The sequence below is a fragment of the Pygoscelis adeliae genome, unplaced genomic scaffold (assembly GCF_000699105.1).
Source record: "Pygoscelis adeliae isolate BGI_AS28 unplaced genomic scaffold, ASM69910v1 Scaffold242, whole genome shotgun sequence".
Lineage (NCBI taxonomy): Eukaryota > Metazoa > Chordata > Aves > Sphenisciformes > Spheniscidae > Pygoscelis > Pygoscelis adeliae.
The window spans coordinates 1,886,884-1,913,447 of NW_008824369.1; the positions used below are offsets into that span (position 1 = coordinate 1,886,884).

The 26,564-nt window shown below is 39.6% G+C and overlaps 1 protein-coding gene across 1 annotated transcript in view; it reads right to left on the reverse strand.

The window, feature by feature from the left end:
- Positions 1 to 26,564, reverse strand: part of PRKAR1B (protein kinase, cAMP-dependent, regulatory, type I, beta) — a 100,182-nt gene that overhangs the window by 34,380 nt on the left and 39,238 nt on the right. Inside the window, exons 4-5 of the mRNA XM_009320004.1 lie at positions 8,845 to 8,906; positions 8,044 to 8,090 (exon numbers count right to left, since the gene is read on the reverse strand). Of these exons, the coding sequence (XP_009318279.1) occupies positions 8,044 to 8,090; positions 8,845 to 8,906 (109 nt within the window). The remainder of the gene's footprint in view (positions 1 to 8,043; positions 8,091 to 8,844; positions 8,907 to 26,564) is intronic.

Sequence of the window (26,564 nt, forward strand, 5' to 3'; positions counted from 1 at the left end):
ACTTGAGTGCCATGTAAAACCTTCAGTGGAGAAAGGGAGACTCGTGCAGGTGCTTTCCGCTAGGCTGCATTTTCCTCGCCATTCATACGTGCAGCTCATGAGACATAATACTGTATTCAAAGACTGGTATGGATTGTGTATTCTGCAGCTTGCTTGCTAAGCTTGCTGCTATAAACCTACACAATAAACTCTTTTCATTCTGTTAATGTGTCTGTAAGTTTAGAGGGTAGGAAAGGCTGTGTGCATTTACCAAGTGCAGAATATATCCTAATCTGTTACAGACCAGTAACACCAGAAATCAACCAGAATGAGTGTCACTTGTTTGGAAGCTCTGTGAAGAAAAGTAATAAGAAAATACACAGGTATTCTCATCTTAAGCAGGAAACTATGGCAAAGGAAAAGACCATAACCTAGTACCAATTACTGAGTAACAGACAGTAACAGTTTTTTAAAAATATATGAATTAGAGCTGTGTTCAAGCTGGGCATGAGAAGACAGTGACCAAAATAAATGAACTGGGGTCAAAATTCAACAAACTGTCAGTATTAATTTTACTTCCATCTTCATTTTATGATGAAAGGCCTGTTACGAACTACAGCTGGAACCATCCCAATTTGTCTTCCCAATATTCAATTAAGATCCAATCCAGCTCCCACTGAGGTCAGTGAAACGCTGGTTCAGTAGGAGACGGATGAGGCCACGGAGCAGTTCAGCTGATCAAGAGGCCTGTTGGCTATCGGCTGAAAAGGAGCAGTATTAGCATCACTGCTGAACTCCAGGCAATGTTGGGGCTCTTGGTGGTCCTGGAGCATCTGAGGATCGAGGGGCTGAAAGAAAGGGTAAAAATAATCCCAAACAGGCAGGTGGTAGCAGACTGCCGAGAAAGAGCTCAAGCCACAAAAGCTGTTTGTAGCTTCATTTCTTCACCGTGACAGAATGAATGTCACATAGGAGAATATCACACAAGAGAATAACAACAGTGTTTCCTTTCAGACTTTTAAACTCACCGCAGAAAGAAAATCTCACAGAACGTTGAATCTACTTTTGATTCTCCTCATAATGAAAAAAATGAAAGCAAAAAAAGTTTTAAAAAAGCCAGGCAAACCCAAGCACTTTCCTGGTGAAACAAGCAGGTAATACTGTGGCTCCTGGATCTTTTTTGTGAGAAAAGCAGGAGAAATGGATGAATAAAATTAGGATTCTGAAAGGCTTGTAACATAATGAGAACGCAGGAAAATTTTTAAACTCAATGATTCCACTGCAAAATTGTCCAGATGTGTATTTGAATGTAGGGATACCCCCTTTCTGTAGGGATTTCACCAGATGGACCCAGGGTTTGCTAAAGTAATTCATGTTCTCAGTGAAGTCTCTGGGATGATGGGGAAAATCTAATAATTTCAATGAGTTTTAGACCCCATCCTGAATGTCAGCTGACATTGCATCCTTGACTCTTTTTCAGCACACCAAAAATACACGTGTTTATGCTCTTTTGTTGAAAAGCACAGGTTTGGTTATTGCAGAAGAGGTGGTGCGGTAAAATGATTTGTTAACGCAACGGCAATTTCATTAAGGAACATAAACCAGGGTCTGAAGTATAAGCAGGAAATAAACGGATTCCAACATGCACTATTTTAAGCAGTATGGTGACATTTCTTGTTAAAGCAGTATGCATGATATGACTGCAGCCCAGAGAGGGGAATTACGCTGGTAAAACTCAAGGTAGAGCAAGTGAAGGGTGGACATTTACTGTTGCACAGTTTTTATAAAGAGAGGCTACTACTAAACTGCTCTAAGACTTCGTTAATTTTAGTCTTACTTGACAAGACTCCCCAAAACATATTTGACATCTGGCCTGTAAACAGTTGATGCAAATGGTCATTCCTCCACCCTAAGGGTTTTAAAGTACTCTGAGGTGAAACCAAATCTCTGATCTGACAGTCTTTGAGCCCAGCATTCGCTCCCCCAATAAAAACGCCATTTCCAATATCAATCTCCAAAAGAGAAAACAGCTCGAGAATAACTGTTTTTTTCTAGAAGGAAAACCATTGCACTTCATTCTCTGCAAAGGCCTAAGTCAACAATCAACTTTTGTCTTCATGATGAAGTTAAAGTGCATTGATGGCACGTTACAAAGCCATTCTGCCCTTTAACAGAGAGTTCAGCTCCACTATGAATCCCCTTAAAATATATTTTTTAAAAAAGAAGTAGAAAGGAAAGTAGCTCTGTTTGTAAGGTGTGGGAAGTAAAGCTATTTTAGGCACAGAACAGCTTATGAAAGCCAATGTTATATGGCAGCAGCTCAGATGATCTCCTTCTTTATCCTAAAAAATGCTGGGCTGAGGTTTTGGCTCAGGCAGTTTTAGGCATTTGTGAACTCTCAACAAAGTGGCGAGTACATAAGTGAATTATTCCCAATTGTTACTTGACCTGCCAATCACAGCTCTATAATAGCTGGAACTTTCTTCTTTCATGCAGCTGAAGAGGAATGTAGAACTGCAGATGCCCAAATATAACGAAGCCATCAGGACCACCTACTTTCCACAGATAAAAAGTACTTTAGATTTTTATTGTTTTCCATCATGTGGAAATTGCACTGCCATTTTTGTGGGCTTGAAAACCACACAACTTGGTTCACTTCATTATTTTTTTTAGGAGGCAAATGCAAAAAATCTCCTGTGAACATCAGCAGTTCCTTTCTTCATAGGCTGTGATATACATACACGCTAACTGCGAGAGAAAATGCAGTGAGTCACACAATGCTCAATGCAATAGGAATGCGTCTTGGCCTCACTCATCTTCATGTTGTCTAGAGAAGCAGAAAGTAACCTTACCATGAGCAGTAATACAGACATTTTACTTTTAAGGCAGGATATGAACATCCATCTCTGAGCTTCATCGGAGTGAATTTACCTTTACTTTGATTTTGTATTGCTGCTTTCAAGTTAACTTATAGCATTGTTTTTGCTGCCACTTTGTGATCTATGTGGACAACCTAATTTGTTCCAGGCATTGCAAGTTTTAGATCTTAAATCCCCTCCCTCGGATCTGTTTGTAATAATTTGTGCTTTGTGTCTTGTCGAGCCTTAATATTTGTTATCCAAAAATGAAGACGAGGCTTATTTATTCTTGGAAAAATAAGCAAGTCTTAAACATGAAGGGTATTTATATGTGGGTAGTTTTCTCAAATAAAGCCAGTGCTTTATTTGTAGTATGAATGTGCTTTTCTTAAATATAAATATACAAAATTGGAGACTGCCTTGAGAATCCTTAAAAATTCACGCTGAAAAACTCTAAACTTTCAAATGTTCTGTTTCAGATTTCAAAAAGCATCCTTCTGAAATTCAAAAGAACATTAATGATGGAAGAATTCAAACAAAAAGCAATCTATGAAATCTAACCATAAAATATAACTAGTTTTAAAATGCAACACTATTCTCACATAAACTGCCATGTAATTTTCATCTTTGTACATACAAGCTAGATCATTTGTATATACAAATAAGGGCTTCAAGAAGACTTGACCTACAATCAAAAGATAATCATCTTATCAAAAGATAATCATCTTATCGATTGTCCACAATATTCATGTATAGCTCCACACAGAGATTTATACAGTAAATACAGAACCTATTTAAGAAAAAATACTGAAAAGTCTTCATTTTGATTTTCACCATACTATAGTTTGGCTGCTGTTGTTTTACAAGAAGAAAACCTGAGAACGACTGTAGAGAAAGTTGCTGTGACATTAAATAGAATAGGAAGTTGTTGTGTCTAAAAAAATACATCTGTTTTAAAAGGGTAGTTGACGGTGCTTTTTAAAGTAAGAAATGTGAGGTTATAAGATTAAAATAATAAACAGGAAGACATTTTTATATTTAGAAATATGGATTAGAGATTTTTGCAAGACATACTTTAGCAGGTACTTTCAACATCTTTACTGGAAACTGTAATTTAAGCTCTGCCGGCTACTTTGTGGCATACATTCACTTTTGTCGGAGCAGAAAAGCTTCCGGTAGACAATTGACCTCTAAGACTTCAAACCTCATGCCATCATCTACCTAGTGTAAACTTTATCCATCTGCGGGGCCGGGTCATGAGTTAACAATTCCCCTCAACTCTGAGCAGCTAAGGAGGAAGACTGTGACTGATAAGGCTTTAATGTCCTTTCCCATCCAATGCCTGCTTTGGTCAAAGTATACCCGGTTTGTAGTACCCAGTGTATGACAGGAAAAAACAGGTTCTCCAAGACCTACCTCTTTTTGATTTCTAAAACTTTAACTTTTACATATGAAAATTCGTGCCCTTCTCCCTTGGCCCACAGTCCATGTTGAGTGTGATTGCCAACTGAAGAGCATTGCATCTTCTTTGGCATCCATAGTAATACCAGGAAGGAAACGTACAGATACTTTATTCTAAGGATATGCTAACAGGGCTTGCTTATACCCTAAGAAAGTGTAAAAGTTGAGGATAAAGTGTTATTATATTTAAAAATATTTTATATTACTTCTAATTTGACTCAGATTATTTCTAAGGGAAAATATTAGAATGCTCTTACTTGCTCTTTGGGGTGCCTATGCCAAAATTCTAACAGTAAATTACTTTTAAATGTTGGGGTTTTTTTAAACTCAAAACATCACACACTGCTTTTGTTATTTTGGCTTTGTTAGTTGGTTCTGTTTGGTTTTGGTTGCATGGTTGATAGATTATATTTTTTTTAGTTTTGCCCTGACTTTCTCCCAGGGGATGGCAATTTTATGATGGCAATTGTGACCTCCATTACCTGTATCTTTGCATGTGTATGGAAAACGTGGGTGCTTTTCAGTCATGATGTTCTCAGAGTAAATTGCTCCTTGAATCCAACAGTATACCTGCCACTTCTGTGCAGATGAGGGAAATTATGAAAGCAGATAGCCTGGCCAGGGGTTAAAAGCCTCCATGCATATGCTAACACCAGCTGAACTAGGCAAAAAATGGTTTGAGGCTTTAAGTCTCGGGGTCAATTGTCTACTCTCCAAGTTGCTTTTTTTCTTGGAGAAGGGTGGAAGCATGCCAAAAAACTATCTGGCAAGGCTTAAATGAACTGCAGCTCGCTTACTAGCGGTCTGGATTTTCTTCAGACAATAAGGATTTTAGCACTGCTGCCCAGAAAGTGGAACTCTTTCCTCGGGAGCACTGTATACGGTGTGATAGTGCACACCCATGGGGTCTGGGAGCTGCTGCCTTATACAGGAGCAAGATATTCTGCACTAACTGCCCTGGTACAGGCTTTAATCTGGGAGAGGGAAACAGGCTCGCTTCCCTGCGGCTTCCAGGCAAAGGTAGTCACCATAGGTAACTTCTGCAGCTACCAGGGTGTAGTTCCAACTTGCTCCTGGGTGAGTGAACATTTCTTGTGCCTTCCACAATATCTGGCAAAGGAATTCAGTGCGTGTTTTGGCTGAAGATATAGAAAAGGCTTAGGAAGGAGAGAGCACCCAGCTGAGGAGAAGGGTACAGGAGCAATAAGGTGCAGCATGATGAAGGAAGGGGGATGCTGAAGGGGAACAGCATGAGAGTTGGTCACAGAAGAGTTCTGCAAGACTTAGAGGGTCGGGAGCTTTGGTTGTCCCTGGAATAAGCTCAGTCCAAATGACATCTCTTAAGTCTTGTTAGGATGTATTTGTCCACAGGTCATGTCAGAAAACTGTCCATACCCGTGTCTGAGAAGTGTCAGCATGACATTATTGTGGATCTGTTCATTTTGATCTGTCCTAGCAGCTATAGGCTGATTTTGGCAATTAGAGGGGTAGGAATTGAGAATGCTTGTGAAAGTGAAAGAGAACTCAAAGAAACCCAGTTATTTCATTCATTCCTTAGCAAATCTGCTGTTGAGAGTCTCAAAGACAAGGCAGGAAAAATGTATATCCTATATCATAGATAACTGACTGGAGAACTGCAAACTACTCGGAATACGAAGAAAACTTCTGCCTTCAACTCCAACAGTGTAAAACAAAGCTGTGCACTATGCTCTTCCTTTAGCAAAACAGTGAGTCCCACTGAAGTCAACAGAACTGCTTACGTGCTTAAAGGCCCACTGGTGCTTATGTAGCTTCCCAAATCAGGGGTCTGGGATAAAATTTTCCAAAACACCTATACAGCTTAAGAGCCTATGTGTAGCATTGCAGAGGCACTGAGGCCATTTAGTCACTGTGGTAGTTTTTCAGATTTTACCCCAAATCCTATCTCAGAAACCTCAAAGGCCCTTGAAATGTTCTGGGAAATATAAGATTAGTCTGCCTAAGACTTTAATGAACTCAAGAAACCATCAATGAAAAATGATCTGGACACTTGCCTCTTCCTGGGCTATTCGTGGTCAAGATCAAAGAATTTCAACTTTCCATAAAAAAACAAGGAGAACCTCTGATAGACAAGTAACATGATGCAGTAAAGGTGTTTCTGAGTAGATGCCAGGCTATACCTGGGAAGGGAGCTAAGATGCCATCTTACCCGACAGAGAGTACAGCAACTGGTGCTCTAAACAAGTCCTTCTCAACGTTTGCAGAGCCACGGCCACCTTGGCCATTAGTGGCAACCACCAATTACAGAAAACCCACAAACCACCTTTTTTTTTTCTTACAAGCAGACACAAAGCTGGCTAGGCTCTGGACATTTATTTTCCCCATTTTGTCACTGCTTTGTAAGAGCAATATGTGCATATGGAAGATTATCTTTTTTGCAATTAATTGCAAGGGTTTTGCAGACTGTTTTCTGATGTCATTCCGTCCCCCACTATCCCTGAGCCAAACACTGAAGAAAGCTTTCCTAAATGTTTTGAGTGAGGACAAATTATTTTTAAAGAGAATTAATCTATAACTTCACTATGTGCATTTGCGTATGTTTGTGGGTCTGATTCAAAGCCAGTGAACTCATTAAGCTCAGTATCAGGCCCTAACCAATTATTTTAAAACTAAATTTTAGCACTGTTCTATAAATATTGCTCTTTTATTTTCTGGCCCTGTGGATGTGGCAATGTTTGCTATTGAGAGGTATGCCTGATAGGAACAGTGAGTCAGACGGATTTCCTGAGGAGCAACTTCCAGAGGCAGAGGCAGCATGTGAGGTTTCTCAGTTCCCAACAATACCAATTAGATGGTCTCCTGACACAAGCAGACTGCTAAAAAAAAAAACTTTCACTAAAATAACTGTATGCCTCCTGCTCAGATTTAAAATAAATCACTTTCTTCTTTAAATATGCCAAACAAAACTCATCTGGGCATCTGAAGAGCAACGTTGCTAATGAGCTAGCCTGTCCTATCCGACAACTATCGATATGTAAGGTGTGTGTAGAAAATTCAGTCAAATGAGGAACTTGTAGCAAAACTGCAAAAGGGTGAGTTTCATACGGGGTAAAAATGATAAGAGGTGAAGAGGTTACGATTTGGAAGGCAGGTTCAGAAAGAAGCCTCTTTTCAAAGACTTGCTGATTAAACCACCGCATACTCCTGTAAACGTTTTGTGGTCTAACAGATCACTTTACACTTATAATAATCCTTGCTTTATTAATATGCTGCATTGTTCGTATATTTGGACCTAATTTTAAAAGCAAATTAAGGTTTCTAAGATGAAACTCGCTGCCTCAGGCTGTATCTCAATTTGGGAAAAAAAAAAACAACACATGAGCTAAGCTAACTGATTAAAGAAAATATTTTCCTTATGGTTGATCTGAACCCTCAGGTGCATTCCAGCATGGTGGCCTGCTCTGCCAAAGACTGCACACCTCCAGGTGTGGTTAGTGTTCTAAAGATAATGTCAGTTGCTTGGTTTTGATACCATATTTTCCTGCTTGGAATGGACAAATAAGCTAGGATGTAAAACATGCCAATTATAAAATTATGCACAAATGACTTAACACAACAAAAGCAAAGTAATGAGACCAATCCTGTGAAATGTATTTCAAGAAGAAAGGAGACAGAACCACAGCACATGGCTGGATAGAGCTGTGTGCCAAAGCATACAATTTTATTATGTAGCTTCAAAATAAATATACTGTAAGAGTGTACTTACATCCACCTCACCTTGGTCAATCACATAGAAGTTGTCTCCTTCATCACCTGGAAGCAAAATAAAAAAGGTGATTGTTTCCTGAAGGTCTGCGAAACTGTTCAATAATTTCCTGTCTCCATATTTAATCCTGTACATATTGGCACAGGTTTGTACACCAGATTACTTACAGAGAGGTTCATTTTCTGAAACATCCTCGCCTATTTGCCTTCATAAATCAAAATATCGCTATGATTTCTTCCTACTAATATCTTTCAATTGCATTAATTTATCTCTTTTGATTGATTCAACACTTCATTCAGTGTAAACACATAAGAGGCTTTAATATAGCCTGAGGGTAATGAAGTCCTCCACAACATGCTGCAGGCACGCAGGTAAGTTGCCAAGTACGATAATGACGATACAGCACAATGAGGTGTTGCATATTCGCAACAACCATAAAAATATTTTCCATCTCTAATTACTCTCAGCTAGCCTGTGCCACCCTGATGCATTCTGAGCTGTGTTTTACTTCCTGACTATCTTCACGTAAGGAATGAACATTTTAATTTGAAATGCTATTTATCTACATTTAACTGTAGCACTTTGAAACCCTGGAGATCTACCAGCATGGTTTTGTAGGAGATCTCTGCACATGTAGCAAAAGACCTGCATCCATGAACTTATGATATAGCTGCACACTTAGAAGCTTTTGGAATATGGTTATTCTTCCCGTTGAGCAAAGAGGGTGAAATCTCAAACGGAGAGATGTGAATTGTACAATCTTAGCAAACATACAAGGGAAAAAATGAGGGGAAGAATTACCCTGTTGTATGACTGTTTCTCCTGCGATGTGTGTGACGGGGAACATGGCATCGAATATGTCACTGGAAAAGAAAAGAAACATTTATTAATGAATCAGACCTATTTCTTATCTAGCCAGTAGACCTACCTTCATTGTTTCATTTAGCCTTCATTAACAGCTTTTGCAGAAAAAGAAAAGGAAGATGTTAGTTGTAACTGGAAAGCGAGCCCCTGTTTGGCAAGAAATCAAGCTGGCACAAGCTGTGGTTTAAAACTAAGTGAGACCGTGATTCAGTGCATGCTATTTTGAAAGAATTATATGCATATAGGCCACTTCTTATAGCACTTATAGCACTGCACAAACTAGCCAGCAATTGTCTAAGCACACAGATTTCAGATTTTCAGCTGCGATTGGTGTGTGTCACAGCAGTAATTGCTAGATGCCTAAACGGGAGCTCTCCTCTTCTGAACATCTGGCCTCGCGTTTACAAGCAAAACCTGTTCCACAATACAGAGCACATTTGGAAAGGTAGATGGCTCAAAATTAATGTAGCATAAGAGCTGGCAAGAGATTGCACTCACAGTGCAGAAGAGGCCAAACTCTGAAAATCTTAGTGAGTAACTCGTGAGAAGGGAACTTGACCAGTGCTACAGAAAAACCAAAGCTGCAGAAGAGGCTTGGACCCATTAATCATCCCTGAATTACACACCTTACTGTGGTCTCCAGCATACTGTCACATATCCTTAAAAGGCCAGGCAGAGCAGTAAGGACGGGAACGCACCCTGCACCAACACTTTGGGCAACTTGCCCAAATCCAGTCCTTTGTTTATTGAGGGAGACAGCAGGCTCCCTGGAGCCAGGGCTTCCTTTCCCCACAACAGATTTTTGGGGAACTTATTTTCAGAAGCATGAACCGCACCGAGACGGGCACTCCCCACCTCTCTTCCCCTTCCTATGCATCAGTCTCAAGGGCTAAAGGAAATAGCTCCCCGACACAAACAAAAGGCAGCAAGGAAGAATTGTTAACTAGTCTCTTCCCTGGTCTGGTCTAGGAATGGTCCATCCAGGGACCACCGACAACAGCGGTGAGATGAAACGCTTCAGCCAGGAATGGAGCAAAGTCTTCAGAATCGTAACGGAGCGCAAACAGTGAAGAAACCTAGAATTCTCATCAAAATAGCCAAAGATCAGCAAACAAACCCATGCTACATTTCAATGCCTTATATGGGAAATGCATATTGTAAAATCCCATTATTAGCTTATTTCCTGTTCAACTGTTCCAGAATTTATTCAGGCTCAGTTCTAGGAAATGTTTCACTCCGAAGTTCAAATTGGTCATGTCTTTCCTCTTCAGCAGCCAGAATGTTTTTGCTCAGTATCGCAGCTCTGCGTCAGCACCACTTGTAGGAGAACTGGAAGATTTCAAACCAGGCACCTCCTGCTGCTCCGCAGTACCTGCAAGGGATGCTTAGCCTGTGACCTATAATAAAATGATATATTTTACCCCTGTTTTTTCATCAGGCCCACCCTGTGCTATTCCTACCCACATTCAGGAAATACCTCCACCACTGGTAAGAAGCCTGCTCAGAGGCTCTAAGGAGAAACCTCTTTCTCGCCTCATTCTGAGCACCAATGCAAAGATCTATAATAATTCTGAAAGTATATGAACTGTATTCTTAAATCCACTAAACTAATTTTTAATGATCTTAAACGGGTTCAGCATTTCTCCAGTTCGAGGACTTCTCTGTTGGCAGAAAACAAACATCTGCCTGGTGCAGGCTGTGGAGCTGGTCCCTGTGCCAACCCTCGGTGCCCTCAGCCTAAAAGAAATGGGATCTGAGGTTCAGATGGGATGCGGGAAAGTACCGCGATGGTAGGTGCCAAACTGGAATGAATCAAAATGGAAAGTGATCGAGGGACCTTATGTCAATAAGGCAAGTCTAACTGTTCTTCAGTAGCTCTGGGACTTGGAAATTTGGTACGACAGAGGCTCATTTGCCGCCCCATGGTTTCCCTTGGCTGTGCCTGGGCACATCACAGAGCTTTAGAAACTGTCCTGCAGCCTGCGCAAGATTTACCAGAGGAAAAGGCACTCTGCGTGGCAAAGATTAAAGTCTTCAATGCGATACATCCAAAATAGACACAACACTGTGAATATCAATAACCAAACCAAAATGTGACTGAACAAACTTGGAAACGTCTTTTTTTTTTTTTTAATAGAAATATAGAGGAAATAACTACCCACAGTTTCAGCCTTTCATCTTTGTTTTAAGGCTGTATTTTATTTATAACTTAACAACTGACTGTACAAACAGTGCCCAATAAATTATGTATAGCACTGCACCCTTCTCCAAAATGTTCCGCATCTCATTTCTACAACACCTTTTAGTTTTATCGCAAAACTTCTTTAAAACTCACAAACTTTCAGCTGACAGTGTAATGAACCCAAAGTCTATTAGCAGCAACAGCATTTTTGCACTAATGTTCTGCTGCCTAGAATATTAATGTAAATATTCTAGCACCGCATTTATGATGTGTTCAGCGAAGTCTCCATCTTATTAGACCAAGACTTGGATTTTTAAAGAGACCTTTGAAGGACATGTCATCAAACATTAGCCTAAAACACATATAAACCCACAAACACACAAGGTACCCAAAGTCATGGTGATGTTGATTTACATTTCCAAAGTGAAACTTTGATAAATAAATGCAAGTGACCAATAATATCATGACTGTCACTGGAAACACGTCATCATGTTTCTTTTCTACTAGGGAACTATTGTTCTTAATTGATATGATTAGGCCAAGATCTCTCACAGTGATTAATGAGTCGGAGTGTTTCTGCTTTTGGATGCTCAATTTGAGATTCATTAAATAGACTCAGACCTCAGATGATATGGATCAGCAGGCAGCCTCAAAGTTTCTCAACCTACAAGTCTGGCAGCCAAAAACTGGGACATTCAGAATACCACCAAAGAAAATCACCCTTCTGGAAATTATCATCTCCTAAAGAACCAAATGCTTAAGGTCCCTGTATGAAATCTGGCTTTTGATTTAATTCAGACTAACTGTAGAATTTGTTTTGAAAATGTTCTTATTGTCTTTATTTGCAGCGTCTGAAATAAACACAAAAATGTCCCAAGGATCAACATGCCAAAATACTTTGAAAATTTGAAAAATTTGTTCCTGACCTAAGCCAAAATCTGAAACTACAATAAGCAGACGTATTTTCCACCTCCCCAATAAACGTCCTATGCTCCATATGCAGTTTCAGCCATGTGTCCTGGGTCTGTACTATGTAAACAAGTAAATCTTTAAATACCGAATTAGTTAAGAAGTGGCGCTCGCTAAAGGCATAAATAATACGGCCAGGGCCAAAAATATGGTCTGCTGTTTTTTTCCTGTACCGTGCACCTGTTTTTAAGTAATTCAAAATCATCCTCTGACCATTACAGTAAAAAAAAACCTCTTACAAATACAGTGCTGCAACCATCTCACCATCAGGCAAAGACTGTAGCCACGTTCTTCTACAGCTCTGCAAAAGTAGGTAGTTGTATTTCCTGGGTTTGAAAGTTTTGTTAAATAACGAGAGCCAGACACACACATACAGATTCCTAACAACGAAAATTTTTTTCAAGCACAAGCAGGTTTTATTCCAGCATGAACAGAAAGCCAGAAAATCAGTAGTTAAGTCTTCACCCAATGCTGAACTACCATGATTTCATCTTCTGTCTGAGCTGCAGCACCAAGAACACAGCAGCCTCTGTCTTCTGCCCCTGCACCAGCTATTTAACTGTTGACACCGACCGTGCTAGCAATGCTGTGCGCTGAATTGATAGGGAAAGGGCTTGATTTTTTGCCAGGATTTTTATGATTGTGCTCTAAACGAGAACTGCTCAGAGAGACTTCCTTATTTTGTTGAAAATGTATCGTTTCCCCTGTTTACAGATGACTTATTCAGGTGATGGAAGAAGAAAATAGGGCACCAGTTCTGCTATTTCAGCTGTTGTTCCATGAGACTGCAACCACGAGATGCGCTGCGCCCAGCGCATCCCGGGTTCAGCATCAGTACTTGGAGGGCTCTTTCTCACCCTCTCCAGAGCCAAAGCTTTTGACAGGCTTTGCAATTTTTTCACAGCTTCCCTACCTACTTCCAGAGGATCTGTATCTGGTTACTCATGGCACTTAGAGTCAAACATTCGTTCCAATCAGAAGGTATCAAGGGCAATTTTTGGCTTGGAAGCGTAACTGCAGGTGGGACTGTATGTACCTGAACATTCGCATTTGGATCCAAAGGGAGACACTAGCAGGACATTACCAATGTTTTCCAGGGGGATTTCTGCACGTTTGATTCTTTGTAACTTTTTGATAGTATAATTCAAAAACAAATTACAAGAAAAGATTGTGAGCAGCATAGAACATACAGAGAGCAGTTAACTAGTTCAACAAAGTGAAACCAAGAAATGCATTTAGACATGAAGTCTCTATCTATTCAGTCAAAAAATACCATCTGTCTTCTTAGGGAATATCAAAATTTAAAAGACTTTTTTAAAAAGGTCAATGATATTAAAGGCTTGCAGCAAGTTTTAACACATAAAGCGTCTCCCATGAGTGTACAGGAGAATTGCAAACAACTGTGATCAGACCTGAAATCACAGGTCAATCCTCCGCTGTCTGTAATGGCTTCTGGCCACCCGTCCAGGTTGAGCCAATTCCCTTTTCATGCAAAGAAGGAAAACTCCACTCGAATCAATGAGACCGCAGCTATTTAGACCAGCAAAGAGTCTATCACAGTGATTGCAAAATAAACATGATGAAACACTTTGCTGATTTAATTCAGTAGCATTTTATAGTCCCCATTTGCCAAGAGGCAAATGACTGTGCTAAGAGGAAGCCAGTAGAGAGGGCAGGCCCAAGGGGTTCTCTTTCTCATGAGAAAAAGTGAGTGATAAAAATAAACCATCTCATCTGCTTTTACACCGAGGCTGCTTTGAGTTGACGTAGAATATGAGGCAGACAAAAAGAATAATGTGCACTGTAGGTAGTATAGCACTGGCATTGGGCAACTGAGAAGCAGCTTGTTAAAACAAAGCGAGAGAAGGAGGATTCCAAGCACTTTCAGATCCAGACCATGGCAATGGCCAAAATAGGGAAACTATGTAAGACAATTTATCAGTTTCACAATCAGATTTCTTTCCAGCCCTTGCTGTGCTGAATGCGTTGCAGGAAAGGAAAAATGGAAGGGACAAAATGTACATGTGTTAGGCAAAAATGGAAAATCCTCGTTATACCTGCAGGTTATAATTTGTCAGAGTTCAATCAGAACAATTTCATTGTGCAGGCAGACTCAGAAAGCCTTCAATGTGTGCACTATACAGAGTTTTTTCTTCTTTTGCTATCTCTCTAGCAAAACAAAGCAAGCCCTGTATTGTTGAGGATAGCTTTAAAAGATATGTAGCTGCTCGGGCATAATTCAACAAATGACATGCAACGTTTTCTCGGAGTGAGGCTGCCCTAGCAGGAAGATTCAAGTGTTTTAAACCTTTCCTACTTATGTACCTTTAAAGTTTAGTAAACATAATTGATAGTAACTCTGCCTTTCTTCAGCTGTAGCTCTTATATCTAGGTACTATTTTAAGATTTCTAAAGTTTGGGGGGGGTGTTTCTCTTCTCCTGTATGCCTAATATTTTCTTATGATTCATTTCCTGAAAAGATAACAACTTTCTAGCAATTGTTCTAACAACCGCTTCTCCTGCTCTGTAAGGATGAAGAGCACAGAATTTAAACCAGATGACTGGCTTCAATTAACATCTATGTAGTGAAGGAATAAATGCAGTACTTCAACACTGAATAAAATGCGAGGGTCTATGCTATGTGTAAGTATAAGGGGTCAATCCACACTGCTTGTTCCTAGGAACGCTGCATGTCATTGCTGATATACAATACTGAAACCATGGAGAGACAATTACTATTATTTACTGGCTATTGAGAATAAAAGCAATGCACACAGGTAAAATAAAAGATTCCTTTTTAGAGGTATTTAACAGCCCGGAGCTTACAATTGCTGTATTCAAATACGTGGTGTCGCAGGCGTGTACCTAAGAGGGAAAGTCAGTACTGAAGCCTTAACGAAAACATTTTCCATCTACTTCTGTTATTTTTTTTCCTGTTACGACAGCAACAAATTAATTACAGCAGCATACAAACCTATTAACAATTGAGAATATCTAATTACTTCAGTATAATGGCCAATGTTTAGGTATTATTACAATTAAGACATACATTCATTTTACCGTAATGACCATGTAAGTCTTTGAAATTGGACATGAGAAGACATTCTGAATAGCAGGTTAAAATTAAAGTCCATGTCTAATTCCATAACATTTATTAAGTCACAAGTCCACATAACTAACAGGCATGTGAAACAGAAAAATAAAAAATTGTAATCTTCTATTGCTGTGAAGTATTTCCATTTTTACTGTTTTATGATGTCCTTTTACAGGTTCATGACTTATTACACCGAATGAACTGAATGAAACTTTATGAGCAGAGCATCAATTCATTTTACAGACTCTATACATCTACATGTCAATGGTTCACATCATCTTCAACATGTTAACAACAGCTTTCAAAGAGAAAGAGCATGGGCAGAGACCTTCATCTGGAAAACCATCTGCTATGGCCAAATGCAACAAGAGGGTGACCCTCTAAAAAGGGCCAAAGCCTTGTGGCTCAAGAGTGACAAGGTCCAATCCCACAGCCTACCCCACTGCTTTCACCTTGGCCTCTTTTCCTCCTGTCCACCCCTCAGAAGCATGATTTCATTGAAGTCATGCTGCCAAGGCCGCGGTTATACCATGCCCATCCAAGAGGCAGGGCTTGGTGGAAATGTAACTGGGTCCATCTCTTACTATCACCTCTAGCTAACCTTTCACAAGGTTGAGGGAAGACCCATGCTTCCTTCAACTAGTTCCAGTTCCAGACCCGTCAGCCTGTTTGCATAAGAAGCCCTGTGGCAAGGCCTGCAATGGATGCTAGAAGGTAGAGGAGGACATTACACAATGTTCATGCTAAGCCAGATATCATGCCATGTCTAACACCGAACTGCAGCCACATGGCATCCTTTCCAGCAGATCCAGCTGAACACAGGGCAGCTCTCCAGAGTCTCTCACTGCAGACCAGTTTCAACCGTTTTCATAGCTTGCAGTTCAAGGACAACTGCAGACAGGGCTGTACCAACAAGAGTGTAGCCAGCAGGTTGAAGGAATTGATTATTTCCCTCCGTTCAGCCCTTGTAAGACAGCCTGACATACCATGTCCAGTTTTGGGCTCCCCCATACAAGAAAGACATTGACAACTGTAGTCAGTCCACAGTGGCCATCAAAATGGTCCAAGGCCCGGAGTATACAGCAGGTGGAGAGAGGGTGGGGGAACTGTATTCTTTCACAAAAAGAAGATCGGGGAGATCTTATTGCTGTCTAGAAGTGCTGAATGGGAGGGTGTAGAGAAGACAGAGCCAGACTCTTCTGAGAGCTGCACAGCAGGAAGATGTTAAGGCAACAGGAACAAATGGGAACAGAGGAAATTCCCACCTGATATAAAGAAAAAAAATTCACTATGAGGGTGGTCAAACACTGGAAGAGGGACCCAGGGAAGCGGGGTTGTTTCAAAACTCAACTGGGCAAAGCTCTTGGTTAGAGCAGCCAACTCTGACCGGACCTGCTTTGAGCAGGAGGTCGGAGTAGGGATGTCTGGAAGTCCCTTCCACCCGCCGGGAGCCCAGGGTTTGGCACCGAGCTTCTCCCAGTGGGAGAGATGAGGTGGTCCTGTGCTCAGCCGCAGACACCGGGGAGGCAGGGAAGCATGAGTCAGGAGGCCAGCTGGAGGAAATCCCATGCATAATGCACGGAAAATATGCTCTCTGTGTACTGATGTAGGAATATCTGTGTGCTTCTGCATGAATAATTGCAATGAGACTGTATCCCAACTTCACATCACTAAACATCAACCGCTCATCAACAAAGTCTGTGCATATCAGGAGGCCTTCATTAGAAAGTAGGTAACGGTTTTTGGGGGGAAAAAAACAATTTGCTGAAACTGAATATTCCTGTGGAAAATGGCTGATGTAATTTCCCATTTAAAATGTTTAAAAGTTTCGAAACCATCTAAATGTCCTACTGTGATATCTTCAGAGGATCTACTTATCACTATGAAATTACTTCAAAATTAAGTTTCTTAGTAAAAGGTTAAAATCAAAATAAGGCATTGTTGAAAATGATACATCAGTTGAACTTAACCATATTTGTTTGCTTGTTTTCTGTGTGTGAGCATTCTCAAGATTTTAATCTTGGAACTGAGATTCAAGATGGGGGAAAAATTTGAATGCCAAAAGAAAAACAAACAAGCAAAAAAAAAAGACCCAGAGAAACTTGGGTCAATAAAATACACTCCCTACTTGGTTATGATGTACAAATATGTATATACACATATAGAGAAACACACACACTAGACTGCACAGGCCTCTTTCTGTTTTAGTAGGTACAGGATAGTGATTAGAAACTCTTTCCTTAGCCAGCAGGTACCAGACTCCAATGCAAAGACAGAGACATTTATGGAGGTTATATACTATAAGAATACAGTACTGCTGCAAGCATACTCTACTAAGCTTTTACTCTGAGAAAGCTCCAAATACGTTATTATTAGAAGCACAGAAGGGCACTGTAATGAAGTCAAAGGCATCATTTGTATGCGTTGGCATTGTAGAAGTGACCCAGGGAAACGCTTAGCACAATGACAAACCATGTACTTCAGACAAAGTGGGCCAAATTCATCCCTGGCATCACCGAAACGAGGTCGGTGTATTTGAGCTGACTAAAGAGAAGGATGGCCCTTTAAGTCACAGATGAATATATATGATTTACATTTTCCACACAATTAATTATTTGTCATTTTCTCAAACATTCTGGAAAAGCAATGGCGGATACCATGCTGAAAAAATAAATATTTTAACTTAATAGCTGAAAGAAAATTGCTTCTGGTGGGACAGAAAGACAACACCACAATAATATTTATCATCCCCAAAACAAGTCTCTGTTGTTATTAATATGAAGCAAATGCCACCAGTGATAACGGGTTACCATAACAAAGTTCCCATATTTGAACAATTTATTCCCTCTGGTACTTTTAAATCTCTTCACTCTTTAATGTCAAGCTCCCTCTTCTGGACTATCCCAATGAAGCTCGAGAGTCACTACGCACTACTCCTCATCCTTACTTTAGTAATCAGGTAATACAGCTAAAGAAGCCCTTGGTAAATGGCACTGATACAGATCACTAATCACCGTGTCCCAATTTCATGGTTACTACACCTGAAGTTCGTTGAAAATATAATAGTATATGCTGAGAGTTAAAGAGCTCCCAGAGGTTTGCAGTTATAAATGCACTATTATGCAGTCTCTTGGAGTAGATGAAGGAGGAGATGTCCCTCAACATAGGGACACGGGGCATATATCCCTAGGGATATCCCTATATAGGGATATAGGACATTATTTTAAATAGTGAACTACGATAATTGTATTTCACATGTACATAAGTAAATATGAACAAAACCATGCTACGTACATCATCTTACTGTTCACGTTATGCAGTGAAAAGAAATACCTCCCCCACAACAGTAATAGCATTTTTTGGTTTGCCTTTGAGATTGAGATGAAGGACATTCTTTTGTGAAAATGAAATTATACATATTTATGTTTTCTTGCATCCCTATGATTAGCAAACTGTTGACAGAGAAAGTTTTATTCTAATAATTCTCCCAATTTTCCTATTCAGAGCATGTCTACAAACAAACTCTTGTGGTTGTGGAACTTGGACGTGAACACAATATTCATCTATTTTCATTATTTTCTTTTCTTTTACTTTTTTTTTGCATTCTGTGCACTTCTAACATTTTCTAGAAATATGGGAAAATTAAATTGCATTTGATAATTATGATTGTTCCTTCGAATCATATACTTACTGCTCCTACGCACTATTTTTATGACTACAGCTTCTGCACCTAGAAGAAAGGCTTGAGTGCCGCAAGACAGCACCTGTGCCTGGCAACTATATCAGCACAAAAAAAGATAAGAATTATCAGGTATTAGGTTAAAATCTCTTCCCTTCCGTGCCTGGTGGCCCTTGCCATTAACATAAAAATCAGGATACTGCAAGAATGCTAAAGATGCTAATGCTAAAGAATGACACGATGCTAAAGAATGACAAGATGCTCAAATAAATGCAGTTAGAGGGGGTTTTTATCATGTTCATGTAAAATAGTTTTGTACATCAGGAAACTCCTAGGGTAATTCTAGTAATATGTGTATCGATACTTAGTGCCGCTGGAAAAGCTCGGAAGTGATCAGAGACTGAAGGCAAGGCTCTGCAGAGTTGTAGTTCCCAAGTCACTCAGCGGAGTGCCTGCTGCGAGTCAGAGGAACGCATGCTGCAACTAATCAAGCAGTGTTTGACATGCGTCTCCTCTGGCTGACAAGCGCAGAACATACAGCTGCAAGCATCTCCCACATCTTGCTTAATTAATTTCCATCCTTGTTGTGTGCTCCCACACCTGGAGATATCAAACAGCTGTGTATAATAAAAACATTTTAACCTGTGTTAGTGGATAGGATTCAATTTAGTTTATAATTGGATCAGTAAATGAAATCATTATAAAATAGCTGATAAAGGTTCCCTAGAATGAGTCAGAACTATTTTTTAAAAGTGTGTAAATCTAGTGTTAAATAGCTGATGAAGAAAATTCGTAGCTGACACAAAACCACATGTCCACAAGCACTTGCCTTTCTATTTGCATATCTATTATAGCTTACAGACATGTGCAAACTCACACACCCACACGTTTTCCTTATGTTTTCCCTAAGTTTATCATTACTCCCCTTCATCTCTGATTCACAGCATTTCTGAGATAGAATCTTTTACAATAAAACGAACTAGAGATAAAATTTCCCTAGACAATAAATACTTCCTTTGTAGGAGCTTTTTAGTGAACTATCGCAATTAAGCAGCTTCATTTTTTTACAGCTCCACTAATTCAAAGAAGGAGAAAATAGAGATCGATCAGATCAGATGATACATGCATTTTTTCTTAAGTGATCTGTATTTGCAGGGGTCTGAAGGACAGGGAGCTTTTTAAGCTTGAAAAGCCATTTAAATCCACAGATGCACAAACACAGACCTAAGGGCATGCTTTCTTCATACCTATATAAATAAATCCAGACACAGTTACATTACTTTGTTCCATCTTTCTTACTAATTTTCTTTCCGAACCTTCACTAACTACTAAAATGTACATCAAAGACACCTTGAAGGCACCCAGCAGTATTACCGGCAGCAACACCTGCTACTTCGAACCTCAGAGCACTAATTCCCTAGCAGTTTGCTGTGTTTTATAAAACCTGTCTAGCAAACATGGCACTAATCTCATTCTCCTGCATTTTGCTGCAAACATTAAAAAAATCAAGAGCGCCCAGCGTTAAATTCTGCAATGTAATGTGCACGGGTCTACTTTTATCTTTCCATGGTGATAGCAAATCTGGAAATCTCAGCTATGCTGAGCTTTCATTAGCATTGCTGGGATGGGAGAGGGGAAAAAGCAGCGTTGTGTATGCCTTCCTGCATATCTGCAGTACATTTTTTAAATGCCTGGTTGAAAGGGAACATGAAGAATTCATCAGGCAGGCTGGTGGATCGGTATTAACGCAGACATTTGTGGTCACTCTTACTCCAAACCTTCAAACACCTTTTGCTTGGCTCTGCTAACTCTGTGTTTGCCTTCACGCCAGTATCATTATGGCATTAAATAAACCAGGACAAACTCAGCCCCGAAACAAATTGCAAAAAAGCTTGCAGGAGTACATTATCACACGACTCATGTTGCTTCCTCCCAACTAAATAACCCTCCCGGTTCACAGATTTCTGTTTAATTTGGCCTCTGGCATGACAGAAAGGAATTTTTTGCCCATTTACACAACTCTATGAATCAAACGTTGACAACAGTAAGCTGCTCTTCAGTCTGACTTAGAGGCATGCATCGAAAAACAGCCAAGTGCTGTGCTTGCTCTATCAGGTCTCACGCATAAACCAGCTACGATATGGCCTGTAGCATACAAATCCTTCTGAAAAAAAAAATGCTTCACGGTTCCTTCTCTTGAAAACTTGATGTATCAGCAGGTATAATTGCTCCAAATCTTGAATCGTGGCTGGGTACACTGCTGTGAACTGCTCCAACACGGACACCTTAAAATACTCTGTCTGTAAGCTAAGAACTGATTTAGGTTAGGTCTAAAGAATAGTTAAAAAAAATAGAAGATTTTGCTATTTAAGAAACATATCTCCACTTGTTTAAATATATTTTTAATGTAGGGCAAGCAAGCTTCATCTGTGTTGATATGACATTCCAAAACACAATAAAGAAATGAAGCAGAAATTTCTATACTAAAGCCCACTTAAAAATAAATCCAATTAAGGGAATAAATAGGACAAGAGAACAACTAATTCCTTGTCTTTGCTTCTCTTCAAGGAATATTCATATAAATCCCCAGTCTGACATTTATGCTGTTTCATGTGACAGGGATCAGAATTCTCCATAGCACAACGTTTTTAAACCATTTACCCCAACAGCACCTTTATAACAAATAATAGAAACCTCTCCACATTCACAGTACATTTTCTGTAGGCTCACAAAGGGTTTAACCCTGCAAGCTTTTATCCATGTGAACAGTCAGCGCTCATACTTGAAATAAAAGGAGTAATTTAATGAAAAGGGGGTGGTAGAATCAAGGGTTTGGAGTGAGAACATTCGGAGATGAAGAACATCTCTCTTATCTGTGCTGGTGAAGTGGCTTGTAATCACGAATATTATATACGTGCTTTGTAATGCAGCAATAATAATAACAAGGAAAATTTTGACCTCAGTGCCTGAATTAAGTAACTGTCCTGGATCGTGTAAAAATCTTGCCTTCAGGCTGCTTTATTTTAAAGAGAGGGTTTCACAACTTGTGGACACACATCATATGCTTCCTTTACACGTTCCTGTGGCCAGAGGAGGTGGAAGAAGGTCATAGGCATTTAAACCCCACTTTGCGTCTCACTTTTTAGGGGGAGGATGTCAGGAGGGACCCCACCCATGACTGAACGGCGCGAGATAACATTTAGATGCAATGCTCGTGTCTAAGTATACAGGCAGGAAAGGGCAATGTCTGTGCGTGTTTAGGGGTGACAGTCTGGAGAGACTCACAAAGCAACGCTCCAGACTTTGGGACACTTCAGTCTGAAGCTAGACTGAGATGTTATCACACCAAATCAATGCAATTTAAAAAGACAACTTTACTAAGAACACTGCAGAGAAATTTCATCTTGGCGAGGGTCAAAAGAGAGGGGAGGAGGAAGGCGGCAAAAAGTGTTTCTTAAATAGAGGAGATAAAGATGGCAGGAGATAAAAAGGTCAGACTAGGTGGTCTAAAGGTCCCTGCTAACCCTAAACTCAGTGACAGATACAGAAAAGCAAACACTTGATCTCAGGAAGATTTGCTTGTGCAAAGAAAGTATTGAAAAAAGACCAGAAAAGCGCCAGCTATCAAAGCAACGCTTATACGCTGGCAGTAGGTAAACGCATGATGAACCGCACAAATATACACTGGTACTACAGGCCACCTCCCTCTCCATTTGAAATAGCAACATGCACTCACATTCCTGAGATTCTCCTCAAAAAACATACCGCATGCTTTCTGCAACACCTTGACCGTAATATCAGAGGTTATTAAACAGATCTTAAATGAATAAACAGATCTGAAAAATAAACTATCCATGTGCCATAGGATTTGTAACATTAAGTTGACTTTAAAAAATAGACCAATACATGCAAAGGTCATGAAAATATTTATATTAATGATGGAGCTGAACACTAAGCAGATATTGACTTCTGTTAAGGTGAACCTCAAGATTTATTGGCCTAAGAGGTAAACATTGACTGAGATAAATCCAAGGTCAATATTTACTACCAAGGACAATAAATCTTGGTGGCCTATGAAACATGAAATAAATAAATATATATGTATATATACATTCATAGACACAAGTATATCTACAGATATTTACACAAATTATTTGGAGGAATGATCATCAACATCATTTTTTACAGCATGTTTTCTTAATTATGCTAGAAAGAACCAACGAACAATTATGAACCAATGTTAGATACATCTATTTGCATATGTCAGCACTGATGATACTGAAGGGTGACATTTCTGCTTCTCCAAGTGACTCCCTTTGCCCACTGAGCTGGGTGAAAGGTTTCTAAGACACAAAAGGAAGTCAGGACCCTAAGTGCAAATTAGCTGCCCTATTTCCACCTTAGCTTGAGAATCCACACTTGTAACTTAAGAAGCAGAGTTACATACAGCAAAGTAGCCTGAGTAATTGTCAAGCTCTGGACTTATCAGCCAGAAAGATTTCTGATGGAGCACTTCTGAATTCGGTGCACCTTCACCTGAGGTCAAGTTTCTTCCCACGCAAGGCAAGCGCAGGAGGGGAACACGTGGGTATTCTGGAAGTGTTTTAACAAGAGGCACTTTTACTGTAGTTGTGGTCAATTTTGTATAAGCTCAGAACAAAGACGTATCAATCAAACTGAACAAAATAAATAAATAAAAGCATTGGATGACTTTCACAGTTATAGGCTTTTTCCTTGAACTAGAAAAGCAAATAAATTTAACAGGCGTGCTGACAAAAGTAGACCTTCTTCCTCCAAACAGTATACAAGATCTAAGCCAAAAGGAAACAGATGACTTTGTGTGTTTGTAGGAAGTGATTAGAGAAGATAGAACTTAATTTATTAAGATGGGAGATGGTGATTCTTTTGTTGACTTTTCAGGTCAAGTGTTAAAACCTTCTGCAAATAAGGCAGTAGATAGGCTACAACTAAGCCTTAATGGTTCAGGAGACTGGGCTTTTTTGATACTCTAAGTTTTTCTTGTTCTTTGAACAATTGTTTTGGAAAGCCAAGTGAGAGAAATTTGCAATTCTTCCCTATGCCTCCTGGTGGCCTCCCCTTTGCAAACTGCACCAGCTTGGGCAGTTGGAGCCTGGTCTGGATCAACATATACTTACCGTCCCAATGCAGGACGCTGCCTAAAGCCAACAGGGACAGCTTCCACATGACTTCTGAATTTTTTCCTATGCACCCAAGGGATGACAGAACAGGCGAAAAAGAAAAATGAAGAAAAAAAGGAAAAAAAGGAGAAAAGAAAAAAAAGGGAAGAAAAGACAGAACAGAGTGCTCTAAAAAAAAATTTCATTTATCCACCAGTCTGACAAGTCTCGGGGAGGAATGCGGCGCTGCGCAGGCAGTGCTGGCCACTGGATTTGCAGGAAGGAAGAGCAATTAGAAGCAGTGGGCAGGAAAAGGCCTGTTAGCACTGTTACCTTTAACTTAATCTTTAATCTCCTCCTATGCCTCCAACTTGTCACCACGGGCATTAATCACCTTGCCGGTCTTATAGCCGTCTCAGGCTCATTTATATTATTTGTTTTAATGGCCTCTCTCATGCCACTGGTGTGCAGTGGTGACAGTTCTGCCCTTATTTCCTGCTGGCTCTTTTGGTCTATCAAAGCGACGTGGTTTATTTTTACGCAGGTTTCCTAAGGCTACAGCATAGCCATAGGCTTCAGTGATCGTATCACAGTTGACCTCTACAGAGAGTACTCCAAAACAATCCATGAAATATTATCGCTCCAAATATTTTAGAAGCCCCTGAAGTCTCATTAATATGAACACTTTGTATTTCATTAAATTTTATTAACATTCTTAATAATTCAAGGAATGGCAGAATGGCTACACTCTTAAGCAGGATTTATTTCTTAGCTTGCAAAGAAAGGAAAAGTGACTTTCAACTATATAAAAATTGGAACATGGAAGGAAGATAATAAACTGACAAGCAAAAGACAAAACGTCTTTGTACTCTGTCTTCCAAATCCAGGTGAGATCTCAGGATAAGTGTTCTCTCGACAGACAGAATCGCTATGTAAAACTTATAGCCAAGATTTTCAAAATTAGAAGCCAAAAATCCACACTTACAGGTTTTCAGAACTGATAATTTCACGACAGTCCTGTTCAGGAAAATATAATGCCAAAACAGACTCAATTAATAAGCACAACTTTGAAATGCTCAGCAAAAGGACTGCTGTCTCCTTTGAGTAGAAGCTGTGTCCAGAACAGGCAGATCTTGTTTCTTGCAAATTATTCACCCCTGTGAGAATGCTCGTAAAAGGGACTATCAGTGAATAGTGGTAACAATTACAATATTCAGAATATTTGCATTTAATGTCACTTTCACTTTGAAATAGTGCCAAAAATTTTCCCTTAAAATTGAAGGTTTTTTGGCTATCGTGAAGAGCCCACTATGGATTCTTAATGCAATACAATATATATTTTGTATGGTGAACTCATTTATATGGTGAAACATTTTAGATGATAATTATTTCACAGCATGCAAAATGATGAGGAAATAACAAGGAAAGTTTTGGATGAGATTTTAAGAGAAGTAGTGACTCAGTGACCTGCTGGGAGAAAAAATGGAGAAGCATAAACCTCTTTCAGTTTGATTTTTTTTAAATTAGAAATGGAGATTTCTAAAAATACTGTCTACTTCACCAGCATTTTGAGGGGGAGATAGCCTAGTAGTTAGTTTTCATGCAGTTGAAAACTAAATGTGTTAGACAACTCCACAGTCTGAAATTCTTATTCCGAAAGGCTCAGGAAGGTGTATTTTTCCTGACGTGAAATCAGGATTGCAGCGTGAATGTCTGACCTTTTATTAATCAACTCAGAAAAGACTGAACTAAAAGGCACTTTGTTCGTCATCTTCGATGGCTATAGATTGGTGTCATCCCAAGGTAACCTGTGCAGCTATAGATTCACCAATAGTCCAACCTCAGTAATGCAAGGCTTAAAAACAAATTTTGAAGGCAAGAATAATGAAAGTCATAGAGGTAATTGGAAAATGAGACACACTGCAATATCTGCTTTCTCCCTTTATTTGATAACTGATATTCTAGACAAAATAAATCAATCGATTCTTCAAGGAAGCATGTCCAGTGCTATGAGGTAAACTGGTTAAAATGGGAAAGTTGATTAGGAAGAAGAACCATAATGTGTTTGAGGCAATAATTTAAGGTAGATTAACAACAGTTGATATTGGAAGTGGAAGAACAAGCCCAGAGGCGATTTTAGTAAGAATATTTCAAGGCCCAGTTGTAAGAAGTGGAGATGCTGCATTCGGAGGTATTACACAGAGTATCACAGGGAAAAAATGGATGCTTTTGATGACTGAAGTAATACCGTTGGAATGAAATTCAGTAATCTAACATGAAAGGCCATGCATGTTGAAGTTACAGCAACAATTTCTACTTTAATCTGAATTTATTAAATCACTGGATAACTGTAAGCTACCCTTTTTACCCTTGGCCGGGGAAAAAAGCAAACCCACCCTATATCAGTATAAACTGGGTCACTTCCAAGTGAGCAAGGAAGTGTTAATGCCATTGTAAAAAGCACTTCTGTAGATGATCTCACTTCAACATTGTGCACAATTCTAATCAACCACGTGCAAAAGAAACAAAGAAACAAGATGCATTTGATTCAAGAAGATGTAGAAAAAGGTATTCTGGGGTGATAAGTGTAATGGA